This window comes from Mercenaria mercenaria, chromosome 7, assembly GCF_021730395.1.
Source record: "Mercenaria mercenaria strain notata chromosome 7, MADL_Memer_1, whole genome shotgun sequence".
Classification (NCBI taxonomy): Eukaryota; Metazoa; Mollusca; class Bivalvia; order Venerida; family Veneridae; genus Mercenaria; species Mercenaria mercenaria.
Window position 1 is genome coordinate 30,754,434 of NC_069367.1, and position 22,013 is coordinate 30,776,446.

The 22,013-nt window shown below is 34.5% G+C and overlaps 1 protein-coding gene across 1 annotated transcript; it reads right to left on the minus strand.

The window, feature by feature from the left end:
• Positions 1 to 624: 624 nt before the first annotated feature.
• LOC123555533 (uncharacterized) lies at positions 625 to 16,459 on the minus strand. Its single transcript, XM_053547956.1, has 3 exons — positions 16,351 to 16,459; positions 4,865 to 5,077; positions 625 to 1,887 (listed from the first exon to the last, which is right to left on the minus strand). Exons 2-3 carry the CDS (start codon positions 5,013 to 5,015, stop codon positions 1,271 to 1,273), a joined length of 768 nt encoding a protein of 255 aa, XP_053403931.1. The 5' UTR covers positions 5,016 to 5,077; positions 16,351 to 16,459; the 3' UTR covers positions 625 to 1,270.
• Positions 16,460 to 22,013: the final 5,554 nt, after the last annotated feature.

Genomic DNA, 22,013 nt, shown 5'->3' on the forward strand with positions numbered 1-22,013 from the left:
GGGTGACCTAGTTTTTGACCCCACATGACCAAGATTCGAACCTGACCTATAGATTTTCAAGACAAACATTCTGACTAACTCTGATGAGTTTCAAACTTAAATTGTGTTCTCGGGAGTGTTGACAAAATTTTCCTTTGATCTGGCCTAGTGACCTAGTTTTTAAACCACCATGGCCCAGTTTCAAACTTGACATAGAAATCATCAAGACAAACATTCTGACCAAGTTTTATAAAGATTGAGTCACAACTGTGGCCTCAAGAGTGTTCACAAGCTTTTCCTTTGATCTGGCATACTGACCTAGTTTTTGACCCCACATGACCCAGTTTCTAATCTGACCTAGATATCAAATTTAACATTCTGACCAAGATTTGGGTCACGACTGTGGCCTCTAGAGCGTTCACAAGGCAAATTTTGATGGTCGATGGACGACGACCGACAATGACCAGTCACAAAAGCTCACCTCGAGCACTTCGTGCTCCGGTGAGGTAAAAATGAAATTAATTTTATATCAGGTTTATTGGAATGATAATTCATCTGTATAGTAAATATCATATCCAATCTTAAAAACGTGACATAATTTCATTATGAATAATTTCACAGCTGATACTGCTGGGATGTCACATTTTCTAAAATACATGTACTATTGATCATGTCTAAGATTTTTATAACTATAACAATTATTTGGATAGCTTTATTTTATATATAAACAGCAAAAAATACTGGAACAAAAACTTACAATTCTTTAATTTTCTGCACTTGCACATTAACATCTAATCACTACCAGGATTTCTTGAAATTTCCTGAGGTCAGAGGAAGATGTATATTTTTTAACAAGAGGGCCATGATGACCCTAAGTGGGTCACCTGACATTCACATCTGGATCTGAATTTTGGAATAAAGAACAATGCTGTGAGATTATTTTTAAAATCTGACCAGCAGTTTGGGTGGAGATTTTCAAAGTTTTCCATATAGCGAAAACTAGCCCAAATCTCCATCATCCATTTTTTTTTATGAAAAAGAATGGTTTGAAGGTATTTAGAAGAGCGTCACCAAAGGAACATTTCACATTCCTTTAATGTTATTGTCTCGGCAAAAATGTGTCACAGACAGGCTTGTTTCTGTATCTCTTCCTGTACTGCCGTAGGGGATAAAATTACAAAACATTATTCTTGTTCACAGTACATTATACTCTTCTTCTGTGTAGACATGTTGTTTATTAAACTTTGAGACAAACGCATTTCAGCCTCAGTAGTATACGAAATGAAAGTCGTTATATGTCAATTGGAGCACTGATTGTATCCGGCCAAATAAACTGCAGCCGTGTACATGTTTCTAGCTTATCGTAATCTGTGTAATCGTTTTTGTTCTTCTCACCATAAACATTTCTAAACCTTAATTTCGACTCGTAAACTGCAATGCGTTCTTTTGCAAATTCAAAAATTTTTGCTAATGGTGCTTTGAGAATCATCTCTGTTGGACCAGAACAAAGGAATTTGTAGTTTAACGCAAACCACGCTGCGATCACTGCTTCAAAGTCTATAACATCTTTAGGTATCTTGCAAGTAAATGAAAAATCTCTTGACTCGGGTAAAATGTCATTTTCAGCATCATAGAAAAATATTTTAAAGCGTTTATTTGATGCTGCAATGAATGGGGTTAAGAAATGTTGCCTTGCTGGACACCTCTGTTTTTGCAGAAAAGAAAATGTTATTGTCTGTGCTAATGCTTGGTCTCTGGCGTCTATGCTATCGAAACATTTCACTTTCTCTTCAGCAGAAGTCCTCTCAGCTGAACTTAAATCCTCGTCTTCTTCTGGAAATACCTGTATGCCTATATCATTATTTTCAAGAAGCATATCAACTTGTCCATGCCAGGCACTCCTGCATCCTGAAATATAAACCAGAGTCTGGACAGTTTAAGCACACATTTAACTAGATGCCCATGGGCAACATGTCGATCCCGCCAGCTGTCAAAAGGACTAGGAGTTGCACATGACACCCTGTCTCACTGAGACAAACATTTATGCCAAATGAAAGATGATTGCAAAAAGTTACAATTTAAGTTATTTGTAGTAACAACAAAGGGAAAAGGTAAATTTTACCAATCAAACAAGACACAGACTCTTTTAAATGTGGGAGCCTTACTGAAGGGATAACGCATTTTCTTTTTGTGTTATATTATCTGCAGAATCCGGAGGGTTTGGTTGTAACCCGAGCCCTTTCAGGGGAGGGTACCAAAATATCGAGGGATTTTGTTATGACAACAAATGAACATGTGCTAACGCTATTCTACCACAAAACAGGTAAAACCTGATAAATGAATATATTGTCACTCCGATGTCCGAGTTGACATCATTTCCTTATGAATGATCTGGTTTGGGGTTGTAATACGTTTACGCTTAGCCATGGAACACGCATAAATAAAAAGGTTTTATAACAGAACATAAGTGCAAGAGTCTCTCTGTTAAAACATGGTTTCTCTCCTGTTAAAAAACACCCCGAAAAGTAACAAGTACAGCAGTTTTATATTTCATACTAGAATGGCATCTTAAACCAGATCTTGAACAAAATTTATCACAGTTTCAAACTTGTTGCGAATGGTATGGCAACATATTTCTTATTATTCAAAATTTACCAAATCTATCAAGAAACCATTCTATTAAGAGACCACTTTTGGCAGCCTCTTGGATGGTCTCTTTATATGACGTTGACTGTAATTTTCATGATAAATATTAAACCATAGAGAAAGACTGAACTCTTGCACTAAGATCATCTGGAACTAAGTTAAAAGTAAAGCATGATCAGTACATCCTTATAACAGAAATCCACATCAAAATAACCTAAATGAATGTTGAAAACAAAGCAATGAATTCTTAGGTGAAATTACTCGGCTAACCAGTGCTGTCTGTAAGACAATGATCCACTATTCGTTAATCTGACGGTAAAATGTATTCACAAAATATGCACATCGTCTTAATGAGGTGATTATTTGAGCCAATTTTGATGAAAATCCTTCAAGGGGTTAAGGAGATACAGAGCTCAAACCTTTGACCTTGATTTGTGACTTTGACCTTGAGTTGACATGGCTGACTCATGAGTTCTTGATGAGGTGATCATTTGACCCAAGTTTCATGAAAATCCTTCAAGCGGTTTAGGAGATACAGAGTGGACAAAAAATGGAAGGCTTAAACCCTAAGTTGTGACCTTGACCCTGCATGGCTGACTCATAAGTTCTGCATATCGTCTTGATGAGGTAATCATTTGACCCAAATTCTATAAAATTCCTCCAAGGGGTTTAGGAGAAATAGAGCGGATATGAAATGGAAGGCGAAAACCTTTGACCTTGAGTTGTGACCTTGACTTTGATCAGGCATGGCTGACTCATGAGTACTGCACATTGTCTTGAAGAGGTGATTATTTGACCAAAGTTTCATGAAAATCCTTCAAGGGGCTTTGGAGATAAGAGTGGACAAAAAAATTCTGTACCAGTACAACCTGTTCTCCGCAAGTAACTGCAAACTTCCCCACATGCATCAGAGGTGGAGGACAAATGATTTCAGATACAATGTCCTTTATCAACTAGTCACGGAGAACATACGCCCTGCCCGAGGATTGAACTCGCGAACCCGAGATCCGTAGACCAACGCTCTTACCTACTAAGCTAAGCCGGCCGGCTACATTTTAATTTTCAAGACATTATATTATGTTGTTCTAAAGTTATATCCCGAAAGCAAAAATTGCTAAAAAACTATATATGAAAGGGGCATAATTCTTTAAAAAAAATACCCCCAAAATTAGAGTTATGGGGGTTGTAACCACAGATTCAGATGATGATTATAAAGAAATATCTTAAATTTCAAGTCATTATCTTTTAAAGTGCTAAAGATATGTCTATAAACAAAACTTTCGAAAAAAATTACTATTAAAAGTTTTCGATGTATAACAACTTGGCGACCTTGAACTTGGGTATAAAGGGCCAAGCCCCTGCACATACTTTCTTTGTATGCTGGACAAGTTGCCATATGACCTATAATTGTGTCGGTGCGACGTTAAACCCAACAAAAATAAAATAAATGTTTATATGAAGTTACAGTAAGATTATAAGCAATAGTAACAAAGATATGACAGAAAAAGAAAGTTTGCCGAAAAACTTTACCCTTAAAAATAACCTTAGTATAACACCTTGGTTGGCCCATTATATGTACAGTCAAGGTCACCCAGCCCCTGCACATATTTTGTTTGCATGCTGAACAAAAATTCTGATCCAAATACGCAGAACTACCTTAACTCATTACATTGACACAGTAACTGTTTAAGCGTCATATGGCGGTAACCTTTTGTGTATTATTTCATCAAAGTTTTTTTTAAGCTAGTGGACGGCTTTCTCACATGAAGAATTCTATGCACAAGTGAGGCTTTGAACCCAAATTTGTGAGCGGCAAGTGAATTGAAGTCAGCAACCGTAACCTCTCAGCCATGGAGGCCCATCATAATAAGCTACATGAATTTGAAAATCCTTAAAAGGGCATTATTTTTAATACAGATAAACCCAACTCACAAACTAGACAAACAAGAAGCATGTGTTTTGACAGGTATAGGTAAGTTGATTCCTTCTTAAGCCCAACTGTCCTAAAATTATTTTCTATGACCTATGTTTAAACATAAACAATCTAAACAGACTAAACAGCTCAAAGTCTGTCTGTAGTACTATTTATGACTTGAAGTAATGTTCACTGAAAATTTACTGACTGAGTAGCAAACAGTGCAGACCATGATCAGCCTGCACGTGCTTGGTTTGCACTGTTCTTAAAGGCAAAACCAATTTCGGCAAGCAGGCTATAGGTTAATATGTTCAACTTCCTTACCAATAGAGGTATCATCAAAATGTTCCAGTACATCTTCAAGTTTACAGCTGCCACATTTGCAAATGCTTCTTTTGTTTGCTGCACATTTGTCAACAATCCAGCTTCTAGATGAAGTCAGCTTGCTAAAGAAATGGCAGGCTAGTGTCGTCATCACATGTGTTTTATTTTCGACATACTCATCATCTTGCAGAGCTATTATCTCGTTATGAGATTCTGAAATATATTTTAACTTCCATAAGCTTTTTAGTTTTATTTTAATTTTTAAGGCAGCCATATAAATAGAGGTTATGCATAAATACATCTATATGGTTAGAATTCATTACTTTCAATGTGACTGGTGAGTTGAAAACAAGTTAATAGGGTCAAAAATAGCAAATTTCAGCCCTTTAAGGGGCAATAACTCTGGAACCAATGATTGGATTGGGTCAGTTTTTGAAAAGAATCGAGATATTATGCCAATACAAGTTATATGCAAGTTTGATAAAAGTTGATTGTAAAATGTGGTCTCTATTGGGATAATTTTTTGTAGGCAAGCCAAATGAAAAATCTTAATGTAGCCAAATCTTCACTTTAGCCAAATATTGCAGCCAACATTGCAGATGGAGTAGCTAGAGAATCCAAGACCTTACAAAAAACATTGCGGGAGCCATAGTAGTTTGAAATATACCATAATTATTTTATGACGGATATTGTATTTTTAAAACTAAATATTTATTCTAAACTATACATTATATATAACATACCACATTGGATGGCTCATGCAACTATTGTTTGCAGAAATGAGAACTGTTATTGTTAAGAAATTTAATATCTTAAAACAATATTTTCTGCAACTGACAATTTACACAAGAGCATACAAACTTGCATGTACATGATTTCATAGTGCTATCCAAAACTTATCCTATGTAGTAATCTTACCTATAAGCAATTTACAAAACATAACTTAAGACCCAGAGTCATATATTGAAGCCACTTAAATTCATTCCACCACTGCTGTTGTTTGCATGCAAGTGGAGTAGCACTTTCAAATGCTAGACTTTTTGGAAGGTGGGAGCATTAGACAAATCTAGATATAAAACGTTTATGAACTTTATTAAACTGAGTGACATAACATTTCATCTTCAACTTCACTTCAGAAAATCAGCCGCGCCGAAAATGGCACTATAATTATTTTTGCCAGCTTTTAATTAAGGACGCTCGCTACAGTTTCGTAATTTTTTCTCAAAAATAGATTTTGATGAAATGTTTTATATTAAAAGATCATGTTATGATGTATTGAAAAATAAAATAAAAATACTAGGTCACCTGCTTTGTTTCAATTTAATTTGCCCCTAGATATGGTGCTATTTTAAACATTTTTCAAAATTTCTGTAATCCTAAAATATCTTTCAGTTAAGTACAATAATCAGCATAAATTTGATTATCTCAGCATTTTTATAACGGAAAACAATTATCTATTTGAAACATGCTCAGAGAAATTAAAAGAACATGATTTTGTAAAGAAAGGAATACTTGTTCAGCAGACCCAAGGGCTATTTTTGCAAATTTTTGTCAGTTTTAAGTTGGTACTTCTGCTATTTTATTGAGTTTCACAAAATAGAATTTAATCAAACTCTGCACATACCTTTGTTATGTCTACCTTATCTAAAACAAAAAGAAAATTGATAGGTCACCATATTAGATTTCGCTTACATCAAATTACAACGAGGTGGGGTGTGGCGGGCATTTATACAACGCAGGTTGGTACGAAATACTCCTTCAGTGTTTGAGCAAATGACTTAGAGATATATAAAATTATCAAACGGCAGATTTCTTAATAAGCGGATTTTAAGGTGTTTCTGAAGCATTTTGATGGCATAGAACGATGAAAGTTTCCGCTTTTTTTTAAAAACAAAACTTATAGTTTACGAATGCACGGTACGGGATTAGAAACAGCTGTGACTCAATTTAGAGTTTGAGCGCTAGTATAAATAACAGACTCCAGTATTTGTCGGACTGAAGCAATTTGAACTAAAAGTACTTTAAATGTATATATTTTATAACCATGGTGATACTTACCCTAACCTTTAGTCAGTATATTATACATTTTGTACATTAAATGCATGCGAACATATAATAATTTGCAAATTTTTGCCGTACGCGACATTAGATAATCACTTCCGGGCATGCGCAGAAGACTGCACCAAGTCTGCAGTGAGCTACATCGATTAGAAACACAACCAAATTGGCACGGTGTTGGGGTAAATGTCGACCCGTCCGGAAAAACTGTAGCGAGTGCCTTTAATTATCACGTAATGTAACAGCTAATTTCTTAATCATCCGTTCATTATCTCTAAACAAATATATGATTGAGTCACTCGTGTCAAACACAATAATCTACAAGGTGTATTACATATATTTGCACCTCAATGTATGACAGATTTTGACCTTTCGATAACCGGGATAATGTATTGTAGACTGGTTTTGTTTTTTTCCCTAAGGAAATGCCCATTGTCCTACATCTGGAGAAGATTAGAAAACCATTCTGCGATTGTGAACAAAATGTGGCGAAAAATGCTTGCTTTGATTTTTCGCTAAGAGTGATTTTTCATCGCCAAATTATTACAATTCTTGTCAATGGTGAATTTGGTGAGCAACAGCGCGAGCCCTGACTATTGTGTTCACAAGCAAAAAATAGCAAATTTTGGCCCTTAAATCAGCCATGTTGGGATTGGGCCAGTAATCCTTTACCAGCTAGAGATAGGTCAAAATACACCTAAAAATTGGATGTAACATGCATGTTGTACTGCAGAAAACTTGTCTCGCTATTTCTTTACAGACAGTAATAATAAGTTACAACATTACCTATTTATAGTATATAATTATTTAAATCTTGTTTTGCAGGACAAAATAATAGATCAGATGGGAAGAAGTCAGACAGACATTTGATCTCCAAGTGTGACCTTGACCTTTAAGCTAGGATTCTAGGTGTTGCACATGACACGTCGTTTCATCATGGGGAACATTTATGCCAAGTAATATCAAATTCTCTTGATTGATGACAGAGTTCTGGACAGGCAAGAAAAAATCCTTTTGACCTCTGACCTCCAATTGTGACCTTGACCTTTGAGCTAGGGGATTGGGTTTTGCGCACGACATGTTATCTCATCATGGCAAACATTTGTGCCAAGTAATAATTATACTAAAATCCCTTCATGGATGGCTGAGTTATGGACAAGACAGTAAAAAAGCCCTGTTGGCCTTTGACCCAAATTGTAACCTTGACCTTTGAACCAGGTGTCCAAGATTTCCGCATGACATATTGTCTCATCATGGGGAACATTTGTTCCAAGTGATATTAAAATCCCTTAATGAATGACGAAGTTATTGACAGGACATGAAACAGGTCCTGTTCGTGCCATGCTAAAATCTGACTGCCAAGTGTGACCTTGACCTTTGAGCAAGGGGTGTGAAAGTAGAGCAAGACACATTGTCTTATTATGAGGTATATTTGTGCCAAGTAATATTAAAGTCCCTTCATGGATGACAGAGTTATGGACCTAAGTGGAAAAAAGCCCTGTTGACCTTTGACCTCCAACTGTGACCTTGACCTTTAAGCTAGGGGTCCGGGTTTTGTGCATGACATGTATGTCGTCTCATCATGGGAAACATTTGTGCCAAGTAATATTAACAAGAGCTGTCCGTAAGACAGCGCGCTCGACTTTTCTCAATGCTTGACTCTGAATTTGAGCTTTGCCAGTAAAAAAAAAAAGTTAAAAAGAGGCATAACTCTGTTAAAATTCAAATTATAGTTATGAGAATTGTGTCTCCTGGTGTAGACTTTGATAGTAAATAACTATTTTGAGTTTCAAGTCAAACGCTTTAATAGTAACAGAGATATTTGACTTTATCAAAAACTTTAACTAAAAATTCTAAGTTAAAACGGGGCATAATTCTGTCAAAATTCAAACCAGAGTTATAGGAATTGTGTCTCCTGGTGTAGATTTTGATAGTAAATAACTATTTTGAGTTTTAAGTCAAAAGCTTAAATAGTAACAGAGATATTTGACTTTATCAAACATTTTAACAAAATTTTTAAGTTAAAAAGGGGCATAATTCTGTCAAAATTCAATTCAGTGTTATGGGGATTGTTTCTCCTGGTGTAGACTTTGATAGTAAATAAGTATTTTATGTTTCAAGTCAATAGCTCTGATAGTAACAGAGACATTTGACTTTATTAAAAACTTTAACCAAAAATTCTAAGTTAAAAAGGGACATAATTCTGTCAAAATTCAAATCAGAGTTATAGGGACTGTTTCTCCTGGTGTAGACTTTGACAGTAAATAACTATTTTAAGTTTCAAGTCAATAGCTTTGATAGTAACAGAGATATTTGACTTTATCAAAAACTTTAACCAAAAATTCTAAGTTAAAAAGGGGCATAATTCTGTCAAAATTCAAATCAGAGTTATGGGGATTGTTTCTCTGGTGTAGACTTGATAGTAAATAACTATTTTAAGTTTCAAGTCAATAGCTTTGACAGTAACAGAGATATTTGACTTTATCAAAAACTTTAACCAACGCAGACGCCGACACAGACGCCGGGGCGAGTGCAATAGCTCTACATTTTCTTCGAAAAGTCAAGCTAAAATGCTTTCATGAGTTACGAACTGGACTAGAAATTGCGGACAGACAGACAGACAGACTGAAAAGTGCATTCCTAAAGTCTCTGAAGCTGGGTTTTTCACTAGTAGAGGACTTATAAAGTGTATTTTATACTTCTTTGGACTAATCAAATACGACCAATCAAATACTGTATTAAAACAATTAACTGGGATAATTTCTGTAACTTTTCAAACGACAACTGTTGATTTCTCAGTCTTCCAATCAGGAATTCATTCCTTCCAATCATTTTAGTCATAAAAAGCGTAAACAGATCTAACAATTGTTTCATTGGTCGCAGCAATAGTATCTAAGCAACTCATTACAAAACAAAGCTTCGTAACTTTCCGTAAGTGGAATCGACCAACCATGCATAAGATGACATAAGTAATGATAATTGGTTATTAGCGGTGCGCGTTCCAATCAAATGCCTCGTATCAGCCTACGACATTTACTAGACGTCAAATAATCTGATTACGCCGATTTTAAATAGTCGTTGCTTGTGACTCTGTGGACAGACCGTCAGGGGAGGTAACTAGTCACGCATTGGGACTATACAGACTGTGGAAAAACAGCATTAAACCCAAAACAAACAAACTGAGACCCCTGATATATGAGAAAACTGCATATTATAGATCTAATTTGTGAGGAAGTGTCTAGCTGTCAGGAAACCGGACGTCTAGCCTGCTTTCTAGCCGTCCGGTAATTGATTTCTTAATGAATAAGTAATGATTTTATATAGTTTTAAATGTTATTTACTTAAAATATCAATATTTATCTGATTTTTCAGTCGATAAAATGAATGAGATCGTGTTTGTATTAAAATCCGTTGATATTCTATTTTTAGAAATGATAAAACACTGATCGCCGAACGTCCATGTTATTTTTAAAAAGTGATGTTTTTCCAATGACCTAAACTTTAATTGTTAAAACACAAATTTATAATTATACTTTTTTGAAGAATGGAAAGCTTACAAAACAAGCAATTCATTAATTAATTTTGACTATTATTTCGAAACAAAATGGTTTATGATCGCTTAAAGAGAATTCCGATAATTTTTTTCCTTTCATAGATTTTTTTTAAATTCATGTTTATGATAGGAAAATGTGTGCTGAAAACAAAGAACAAATAAAAATAATAGGTCACCAGGCTTGTTTTTGTGAAAAATTGCTATGAACACACCCACTGTTGATGAAACTGCCAGCGATTTTTGAACATTTTCATAATTTTCTGCTTTTTTATAAATACCAACCAAAATATACATCCAGGCAGCACAATACGGTATTTTTCTTATTACAGATTTTATCATATACTTACTTGATATCATAGTCATATTTGTAATACTCTATCCTTACAATGATGGGTACAAATGAAAAAAAAATATTGTTTCATATTTACTTTTGTGAACTTTTTTCAATGAAAAATACCCATAGTGAAGAATATGTTTTTAAATTTTGAAAAAACTCTTTCATAGAATTTTTTCTTTTTTTTCTTGTGTATAGATAATTGTATTGTAAGCATAAAAATGGCTAAAAATGTATGGGTCACCAGGCTAAATTTTATGTTAAGACCGCTAGAATACAAACACCTGTTCGGACGGAAATGGCGCGAACCTGCCCAAATTGATTACAGGTATGTCTGCTAAAAGTTTAAAAAAAGTTTTAAAAATTCTTAATTCTTTCTATAATTGCATACTAAATAATCTGAAAGGTGATATTGTCTTATCAGTACTAAGTCAATTATCTTACATTATATGAACAACACTGTCTTTATACTAAAATGCGATGTGAAAACACAACCACAAAAATAGCAAGATACCTGTCAGGCATGATACTTGTCAATACAACATAAACCAGTATCAACATTTGATTACTGACATAACTTATCAAAAATGTTATTTCATTCAAGATTCCTCATATTTAAGATTGTCTGTAACATGTTTCAACAAATGTTGACTTCAGTTCAGTTTTCCATAGAAAGTGTCGGCTGCGCAGAAAGATGCGCATTAAAAACTATAGGAATTCCCTTTAACTACTGTTTTGAACATCCTCTATTGAAATTAAATGTCATTTAAAACAGTTATTTATTGAAAAAAAAATTTGAATATTAAAATATGCAAAGAAATCATTATTTGAAAAATGTTCTAATTTTGAAAATCCAGTGAACAAAAACGTTAAAATTTAAAAGTTCGGTTTAGATAAAAGCCACCAGATGAACAGATTTTAATGAATGACGTTACGGTGATCTCACCATTACTGATTTCGGCAAACTTTCATATTGACTGAATGATGCAGTGATTTATTCTAAATCTTTAGTATGTATTCACACAAAATTTTGTTTGCAGATAAGTATCGATATCTTTTAGTAATATAACAGGCCCAGTACAAACATTTATCTTTTAGATTTCAACTGTGTAAATGACCTGCATGGATCTCATACATGTATAACACCGGCTAATGTTTTATTATTTGACGTCTAGTAAATGTCGTCTGCTGATACGAGGCATTTGATTGGAACACGGATCGCTAAAAACCAATTATCATTACTTATGTCATCTTATGTATGGTTGGTCAATTGCACTTACGGAAAGTTACGAAGCTTTGTTTTGTAATGAGTTGCTTAGATACTATTGCTGGGACCAATGAAACAATTGTTTATATAGATCCTTTTACGCAGTAAAATGTGCATAAAATGTGTAGACGACGACTGTTCGGAACGTTCTTTCTCTCATTGCACAAGCGTAGAGTTCCCTCACCTGCTAATACATAGTATTTCTACATTGTTAATATGTAAATTAGTTTGGATAAGACACAGGTTGAAATATTAAATGTGATATCTACTTTTGAATTGTTGATTTACTTCAAGGTTTGATCTTCATTCACCCCCCCCCCCCCCGCCCCCCAACTCTCCCGAGTCAGATTCGAACGCGGTACTCGCATTTCTTTCTCTAACTAAACATGTCCCATAAACCCTGGCTTAGGAAGGCGGTGCCCGTTACAGTAAATAATATTAAAACAATAATAAATCATTACTTATTTAGTAGGAAATCTATTAGTATTACTGGACGGCTAGAAAATACACAGATATTTGCTAGCCGTCCGGTAACTGGACAGCTAGAATGCAGGATAGGCGTCTGGTTATCGGATGGCTAGACAATTCCAATTTGGGATCTACTAACTTACCCTCATCAATTAGGTAGTCTAGCAGTGCAGACAGGAGTGTGTCAGTTACTCTATTCTTTACATATTCTGAAGTAGCTAAATTATTTATCATATCTATTCCTGCTGCAAAAATGCTTCCAAAAGGAAAACCCTCAGTCAAATCAATCTCTACGCGACATAATGCCGAGGAGAAGGTTCTGCCTACTTCATCATTCGTGTTTGCATCCAAGGAAGTTATTATTCTTGCAAGGAGTGCAGTAGAAATTTGCGTACAGACTTTCTTGTATGATTTTAAAAAAATGTCTTTATCAGCAAAAGCCTTAAATCTGTCCAAAATAGATTCTTTTTTTTATTTTCTTAGGTGAAGGTCCTTCCGCCATCTTGTATCTTGACGCGACTTGCCTATGTTTCATCCCTGTATCCGTGCTACACCGTACCGTATTACAAAAACTAAGGTTAAATAAATAGATGTAGATCAGATGTGTAAAGTTGCCAGCCTCTGAGAGAATCAAACTGGGACTGGAGATTGTGGGATCAAGTAATTCAGGTTCCTTATAGGTGTTAGATGGTTATGGTCCACGCAATAAGACTGTATCCTTTAGCCTATTTTTAAAAAGTACTGTAGCCTGAGGCTACTTTATTTTAAAAGGTTTATGGAATTTTGGATGCATGTATAACTAGCAGTAAGACGTCAAAGGAAGATAGTACAAGATAAAACTGTATTAACAAGAATAAAATCAGGATAAAAACAGGGCGTGGTATTCAGTAGTAGTGCGATGCGTTAACAGCCTGTCTGAAATGTTCAGGATCAGGCTGCATGACTAATGATCAGGGGTGGCTGTTGATTCCAAATGGTTACGGTGCATGGAAAGAAGGAGAATGCCTGGGGGAATGGTCGTGTATACGACGAGTTTGTCTCAATGGCTGTACTAGATACGGAGGGATTGAAATAGCTACATAACCATGAACGATTTTGTAGAACGTGAAAAGTCTAGCAATTGTCCGTCTGTTCTCGAGTGTCTATCAACTGAGACCATTTAACATGTTTGTTACACTATCATAGTTTGAATATTGACCCTTTACCCACCTGGCTGCTCTTCTTGTAACATTTCTATCTTGGGTATGTTTCTCTGTGTGTGTGGCGACCATACTGTAGAGGCATACTCTAACTGTGGTCTAACTGGAGTTTTATAGGAGGTTTCTATAATATTTTGGTGTTTGACTGGAAGGTTTCTGCGTAGGAAAAACAATGATTTTTTGCATTGTTTGAGATTCTATCTACATGTGTATTCCAGGAGAGATCATTTGCTATGTCAACACCTAGATACTTTGCACTGGAAACCACATCCAGGATTTGACCATGTAATATGTAACTGTGTGTAGATTTCTTTCTGTTTCTTGTTATGTTCATGACCTGACCTTTCCTGGGATTGAATTCCATCTCCAAGACATGCTCCAAAGTTTCTAGTTTCTGGAACTCCTGTTGTAGTGTTACACAGTCTTGATTTTTTAGAGACTGTGAGGTTAACTGCGGTGTCATGTGCAAATAACCTGACTTGTGATTGTAATTTAGACTGAGGTAGATCATTTATAATGTATAATAGGAATAAGAGAGGGCCAAGGACTGGGCCTTGAGGGACACCTGTGATTGTAAAGACTGAGGTAGTTCATTTATAATGTATAATAGGAATAAGAGAGGGCCAAGGACTGAGCCTTGAGGGACACCTGATGTGACAGGTACTTCGTCAGTTTCATTCCGTCTATGTGTACTGACTGCTTTCTGCCAATCAGGAAGGACCTGATCCATGTGATAACCTGTTTGTTAACGCCGCACTCTTGTAGTTTATACAGTAACTTTAGGTGGCTGACTTTATCAAATACTTTACTGAAATCAAGTAGGATGAGATCTGTTTGTTTACCTTGACTTAAATTTTGTGCTAGGCGTGTTTCACATGACCTTTTTTCTCTGAATCCATGTTGCAGATCATACAAGATGTCATTCTTGTTAAAATGGATTCAGAGATTTGATACAATGATGTGTTCCAGTGATTTACAGAGAATGCATGTTAGTGAGATAGATCTGTAATGGACAGGGTCACTTTCCAGTCTTTTTTGTACAATGAGGTCACGTTCGCTGTCGCCCAGTCCTTCGGTAAAGTTCCAGTGTCAAGGGAATTTTAAAAGAGAAGTTGTATCAGTGGTGCTAACTCAGGATGCAGTTTATTTAAGACAAGTGGTTTGATATTATCAGGACCTGCAGCCTTGTGGGGGTTTAAATTACACGGGAGTTTTTTTGACACCAATAACATTTATCTTTATATCAGTCATATCTGGGTATTTACTCCCTGAGGGTTGAGCAAACTTTAGTAAATACCCATTGAAACTGTTTATTTAGTAGATGGCTTTGCCTGTGTTGGGATTGCCAGTTGAGACCAATAAGCATTTGGATGACACTGCTTGATTGACCGCAGTTGTTATATAAGTATCGAGCTGCAGATCATTGTACTCGTTCAATTTTGTATGTGAGGGGTTTTTGCCAAGGGTGCCATATAACAGAGCAGTATTCAAGCTTTGTGCGGACATAAGTGTTGTAAGTTGTTTCTGCCGTTTGTTTTGACTTTTCTTTTGATAAATCTACTAGTAAGTAAACTATTTGCTTTTGATGTGATTTTATGAATAAGTTTTGACGAATTGAGATCTTTATTTAGTGTAAAGCTCAGGTATTTAGCAGCTTCTGTAGTTTTTATATAGATCTAGTTAAGAAATAATGTACAGTAGAACCGTGTTTTAACGTTATTAATACACGAAAAGAGTTATGTCCGCGGAATAATTTCACGAGGACGTAGCCCAAGTGAAATATTTTGCCGACATATAACTGATTTTGAGTGAATTAATCTAATTAAAACACGATTTTGCTACATATTATTTCAATTCTAATATGCCCTTAATCTAAAACAGTAGATAAAATATAGTAGCGCTCTTTCTTGGTAGCAACAAAAACATTGACATCATCGCACGTTAACGTGGCACCATTTTAGCGTACGCGTGTTTTAACAGAAACAAGCATATTTGAATGCTATATTATGGAGTGATAATAGTTTTTTCTTTCGAGTAATCCTCAATGCCTCACACTTACCTGCCCGCTTATCTAATGTTTGATCTATCTTTCCTTTATGTCATTTCAAATATAGAACACAACCATCGATATTATATATCATTCTAAAGAACACCTAAACGTACGGCTATACTTGCATGCATGAAATTTTCTATAGTTTGAAAATATGTTAGGGCAAAAACGATTTTGGTGTGACATTTTCCATTGTTTGTTTTTTTTTTAATTTTTGACACCAATGTTTTAAAACTACTGAATTAAAATTTTATTTGTAAACAGATTATTTTGAAACCTTCAGGTTAAAACAATATTCCTATTTATTTTTTTGTCGTTGTAAAAATTCTATTTTGCCTGATTCTTTTTGACCGGAAAAGACATTGTTACCGTTTAAATAATTACATAAGATACTTTGAAACCTCAACCCTTGGATGTATTATTGATGTCCAGACCATGCTGACTGAATCTGCAGTTCACGATAAACCATATTACTAATTAGGCGGATAAAACAGTTCCAACATACCCACGAACCTGCCTACTTATTGATCCACATATCTCCCTACCTTTACACTTACCTATCTTGGAAATTGGTAAAAACCACTCCTAACCGTCAGCCTTGTTGATAACTGATAATCAGTAAGGCATTTTATTCCCATTAGCAACGTAAATCTTTTTGTAGCCAAAAGCCCTGTTATAAGCTTTGATATGCCTTTTGAAAAATGTGCTTGTTATGGTGCTTTAAAATTATGAGAAAATAAGAGTGATGTTGGACGTTGCTAACTCCGTGGAAACGAAAACATCGTCTAAAAATGTTGCCGAGGGAATAACGTGTTAAATAAATGCTTTTTAAAATTTTTAAAGAAAATGATAAAGTGAAGATAATAAAAAAGTAAGAAAACCAGCGTTATGATTCTCTTCACAAAAATATAATGTTCCCTGCCACTGAAACAAATTAACAGTCTCCCTTTAACACTTTTGGACAAAATGTTACAAGTTAATTAAATGAATTTCAAGAGAGATGTGTAAGCAAGATAGAGTTATCTTTCCTTTAAAGTGCATTTGCCTACAATGTCAACCATCTTTGTATGCAAAGATACACAAATTTAGCAAAAAAAGATAATTAAAAAAGTAACCAATACAAAGTTGTGTTTCTTGTATATGTGATCTACAGCTAAAAGGCTTTTAATGTGTCACTTTATGAAAGTTTGACAAAATTTCTTTAATGAATAGTTTTGAAGTTATATTTCGGACAATAGTTTAACGTGTAAATGAAATAAAGGGCGATAATTAAAAAATAAGCAAGATATAGTTATAGTTGTTGTACACTGCACTTTCTTAATTACCATATTCCCTGTCATATGTGAGACCACTAGGTTTGGAGGTATGCTCCGGAGTAAGTTTAAATGGAAGATAATAAGAAAGTAAGCAAGATATTGTTTTTGTGCACTGCGCTTTCTCTCAGCAGCCTCTTATCAAAATTCAAAATATACAAAAGATTTTTTTTTTCTATAGAAAGTAGCATTAGTGGAAAACATGTGTTGTGTTTCTAGTTAAAACCTATGTATATCTGGTATGTTATGGCGATCTATAAGTGTGAAATTGTTGATAAAAAGCAGAATGAACTTGGTACGTGGTATAGTTATTTACTGTTTTGATTTAGGATTATTTTATTAAAGCCATTCTCATTTTCAACCAAATTTTGATTGACAAAACATTACATTCAAAGAGGGATGGACATTCAAACACGACATAGCCATAAACACAAGTAGCGGCGTCGCGAAAGAGCAGATTTGTATATTATGCATTTTGATAATGCTTGCTACTCGTAAAAGTAGTTTTTAATCTGAAAATATCATCTGAATTTACACTCGTCCTCCTTATAATGCAATGTATCAAAATTCTGTTTTAGCCGATTGTTAGATGTGTTAACATCTTTAGCTGGACCATCATAGACACCAAAACCAGAATACTGAACAAAAACATCTTATCTGCGGATGAAAATCATCAGTAAAATTATTTTATATCGGTAGTAAAGGGAGTTTTTCTATCATTACACATACATAGAAAATACTTCACCATCCCTAATCGAACGTTCTATTCGTGTGTATAATAATATATTGACATTTGGGAGCTTTCATCTTGAACATACATTTAAAAAGGACCTCTGCAAGTTTTGTATCAAGTCTGCCTAATTTTTGGAATTATGCTTATCACTCACAATTATCCGAAATACATACAAACATTCGTTTATATGTTTAATGCTTTTTTGCAACACTTTGTACTTGCTTATTTTTTCGGTACTTTCGTCCAGTTATAACTTAATAAGATATTCATTGTCATTTTATATTAATCAATGTTAATCACTATGTTCATATAAAACCCAAACCGGCCAGCTTGGTTTTAATCCATAATTTATGTACATACGGACGCGAGAATAATGACATAATACGAGCAGTCCAGTCATGTATGACAAACACATGTATTTGATTTTTTTTGCAAAATATTATATTTATCACCTGAGAACGTAGTTTAAATCTGTTTAGTTCGTCCGCTTAGCTCAATAGGGAGAGCGCAGATCTACAGATCGATCAACGGGCGAGGCGTATGTTCGTGACGATTTGATAAGACATTGCGTCTTAAATCATTAGTCCCCACCTCTGATTCATGTGGATGAGTTAGTAGTTACTTGCGGAGAACAGGTTTATACTGCTAAAGAATCAAGGAACGTTAGTTAGGTTAACTGCACGTCATTACATAACTGAAATACTGTTGAAAACATAACGACGTTAAACACAAAATAAATAAACAAACAAAATTTAAATCTGTTCAAATGTATCATATACTTTCAGCAAAAGATAGATATGTAGAAGTTAATATGTATACACTTCATTCGTGAATATTTGTTACTGAAACGTGACACAAGTCCCGTTTGGAATACCTCATGTATTTGAAATACATAAATGTATAGGCATCAACATAAAACGTTTAACATTTAATTTTTTGAAAATTCTTATTAATTCATAAGTATTTTGCTACTCAAACGTGATACAAATCCCGTTTGATATACATTAGAGCGATTCACATACATAAAAATTTATGAGCTTAACGTGTGATTAATTATCAAAGGAATTGTTTGGCAATTGCAGATGAAATACCATTAGCTGACATAACATTATGTGATACAAATCATAATAATTTATAAAGACTTTTTCTAGTAATTACAAGTATATGATTCAAAAATCGTTCTTCTATTTTAATAAATTGATACAGGAATTGTGTGGCAAACATATATACATATATGGAATGGTTTCCACATAGGAAATAAAGAGAATGTCGCACAAAGTCATCGAATGATTGCTAAGGGAATGTCAAAGTTGTAAACTAAAAAGTAAGACTACTTTCTAACGTGACGTTTTAATGGCTTAAATTTAGATTTTACAATGTGGACAGGACCCATGCGGTTGTCACCAAAAGGAATAAAACGTTGATTTTAGCTCATATACATGCCGAGCAAAACCATACATTTGCAGAGAAAGGAATAGTGTCTCGCCGGTTATAAGCTATGGATGAATGGCGTATTATTGTTATAACTATCAGCGTCATAGCAACAATTGTAGGGGTCGTGGCTTTAAGACTTTGCTGTTGCTATAAGCCGTGGATAAGAAACCGTAGCAATGCATGCAAAAGAAGACATGATTTCGATAGGGTCATACATGAAAACAGTGTGATTTACGGTATAAAATCAAAAGAACCAGACATTTTGAATCCTGAAATAGCTATTACTGATGAAGTCGCTGATCCTGATGACCCTGGATCAATTCAGTGGCCACGTGCACCTCCACCGCCAGATGCACTCGCCAACACACAAAACAGATTTGAAATATATATACAGTAACAAAACGAGCGTGTATTTTTCTTTTTTGTATTTACAGCATGTTAGTGACCGTGGTATTGTTACATCTGCTTATATTTATTGTTGTAATTACTTACGCAAAGACATCTTATATCCCGAGAAAATTTTTTGTGTTACCACGACAAAGAAACTACAGTAGTATTCCTAGATATGACTATAGTCAACAGTCTTGCTAGAGGAGGAAGGTGTTTTAAGCCCTAACTGGCAGATGCAAATACAAGCAGACCACTAACTATCCACGATGCTCTTGGATTTTAGTTCATGCTGAATAATAAGGGGTCAGATGCTTCTGTGTCAATGTTCTTCATTAATTCGATTTGGCACGTTACACCAATCTGTCTCGTTAATTGGCTGTGACCATCGCGTTACGGCCCGTTTATAATGATTTGAACTGCATAACCAAAAAGATACACAACGAGTGCATAGTTTCAAGTATGTTTTGATTGTTATTTGTTTAAAGTTTCATTTTTAAATCGCCGTGACATAGCAATTTTACGCAGTATCTTTCATATAAGTCTACATATATAATATGTAGCATAGCTTACTATTGCATTAAACTGTACCTATCTTGCAATAAAATATTTTGTCATTAGATATTAATTTAAATCTGAAAAACTTGACTTTGACTTATTGCGCATGCAGAGCCCAATTTAGGATTACTTATCGTCACGGTTGATGCATGTGCAAACCATACTAAAGAACGCGTACATTGAATAAAGTCCCACAGTGCTTTATGTGAAAGTAATTTCATTTCCCTTTCATTTCTCAATCATTCGGCACCGTGAATTTTGAAACACTTCTCATAAAGCCATGATAATCGCATTAGAAATTATCTACTGTTCGGTCCACCTTATCCGTAACCTGACTTTCGCAAACTAGACTTTAGTTTTGCAAGAAAACTATTTATCATTTTAAAGGTCCCCAATGGTTGTAGTAGGATCACTTTAAATTCTAACAAATTCCAAAATATAAATCTAATGGCCAAAATGTATTTTTCCCATCGTAAGAACTTCTCTCATAAATACAATTTCGAAAAAAAATATTGAGGATAATTGTTTGATTAGTGTAAGATTGAACACAGGAAGCAACATTTTCCAGAATGGTTGAAAATGTAAGACATGATATTTATGAGTGAAAGATATGTTGATCTTAATTGTGCCATGCAAATACATTTTCTTTTATTTCATGTTTTGTCCGAATCTACCCATTTTGTAGTTTCTACCATTGAGAAATTGATTTGATATTTTTCACTGTGAAAATACGTGGTCTTAATAACTTTTAATATTTGAACAATGCAATTACAAATATGTAATAAAGATGTTTATTATATACCTTTATAAAGTCTAAACAATCGGCTTGTATATCACTTGTATATATGAACAGGGGCAGATAAAATTCCGTATTGCACATTTTGTATTGTATGTTGTCGGACTACAGTTAGAGGTCGTGGATGTTGCAAGGTCTGACCACACTCGGCGCTTGCGCGTCTCGTAAGATTCGATCTTGCAAGATCCACTGGATCCGAATATAGCATCTCAGATTTAGCTTCTATTGTAATAATCCTGTCATATTTATTAATGCAATTTCTTACTTGCAAGCATTAAGCAAGTTGAGACGCATGCTTTGTCCCATAAGTCTACACTTTGCAGTGCAGTACAACGCAATATCCTAAGTACCGCTGTTTGAGTTTGGTGTGCTTCATGCTATGGGGCATTGTATTTATACTTTATTATCCGTAAAAGAATACATTACACAAATATTTCGTGCTCTTGAGAGTAAACTTGGGGATGTTGTAAATCATAGAAAAATAATGGCAAATGAGGTTATAGGGTTCCCAATAAATTTTTACATCCTCAACTTTTTAGACCATGTTTTACACAATTTTCGAAAAATAGTAATGAAAATGTATTAAAAATCATGAAATAAGTATGCAAAAATGAAATGCACATAACATAGATCTATTAAAAAAATGAAAAAAAAAAGCAATTCCAGATTTTCTTAAAACAATCTCTTGTTTTGTCAGAGTTATTTTCTGGAAAATGTCTCACTCGGGGCAGTTATATAATCTCTTATGACCATTAATAACAAAACCTATCCGCATGTATATACATTTCATGATATATACTTTTGGAATTTCTTCCAATTATTTGCAGTTTTATTTTTTCAGAAACATAATTGAGAATCAGTTATGACAGATATAGCGAATATTGCACGAGAACCTTTTCATTTCGAATTTATTAAACGAGTTGAAAGAAAAATAATTTTCGAGGCTCAAATTTATTGAAAGTACATTCATAGGATGCTTTTTCTATTCACTTAATATTC

Coding starts and splice junctions, on each gene's coding strand:
- LOC123555533 (XM_053547956.1), bottom strand. CDS start 5,015: ATGACGACACTAGCCTGCCATTTCTTTAGCAAGCTGACTTCATCTAGA. Junction 1,888..4,864: donor TTTTGATGATACCTCTATTG/GTAAGGAAGTTG, acceptor TTTATATTTCAG/GATGCAGGAGTGCCTGGCAT.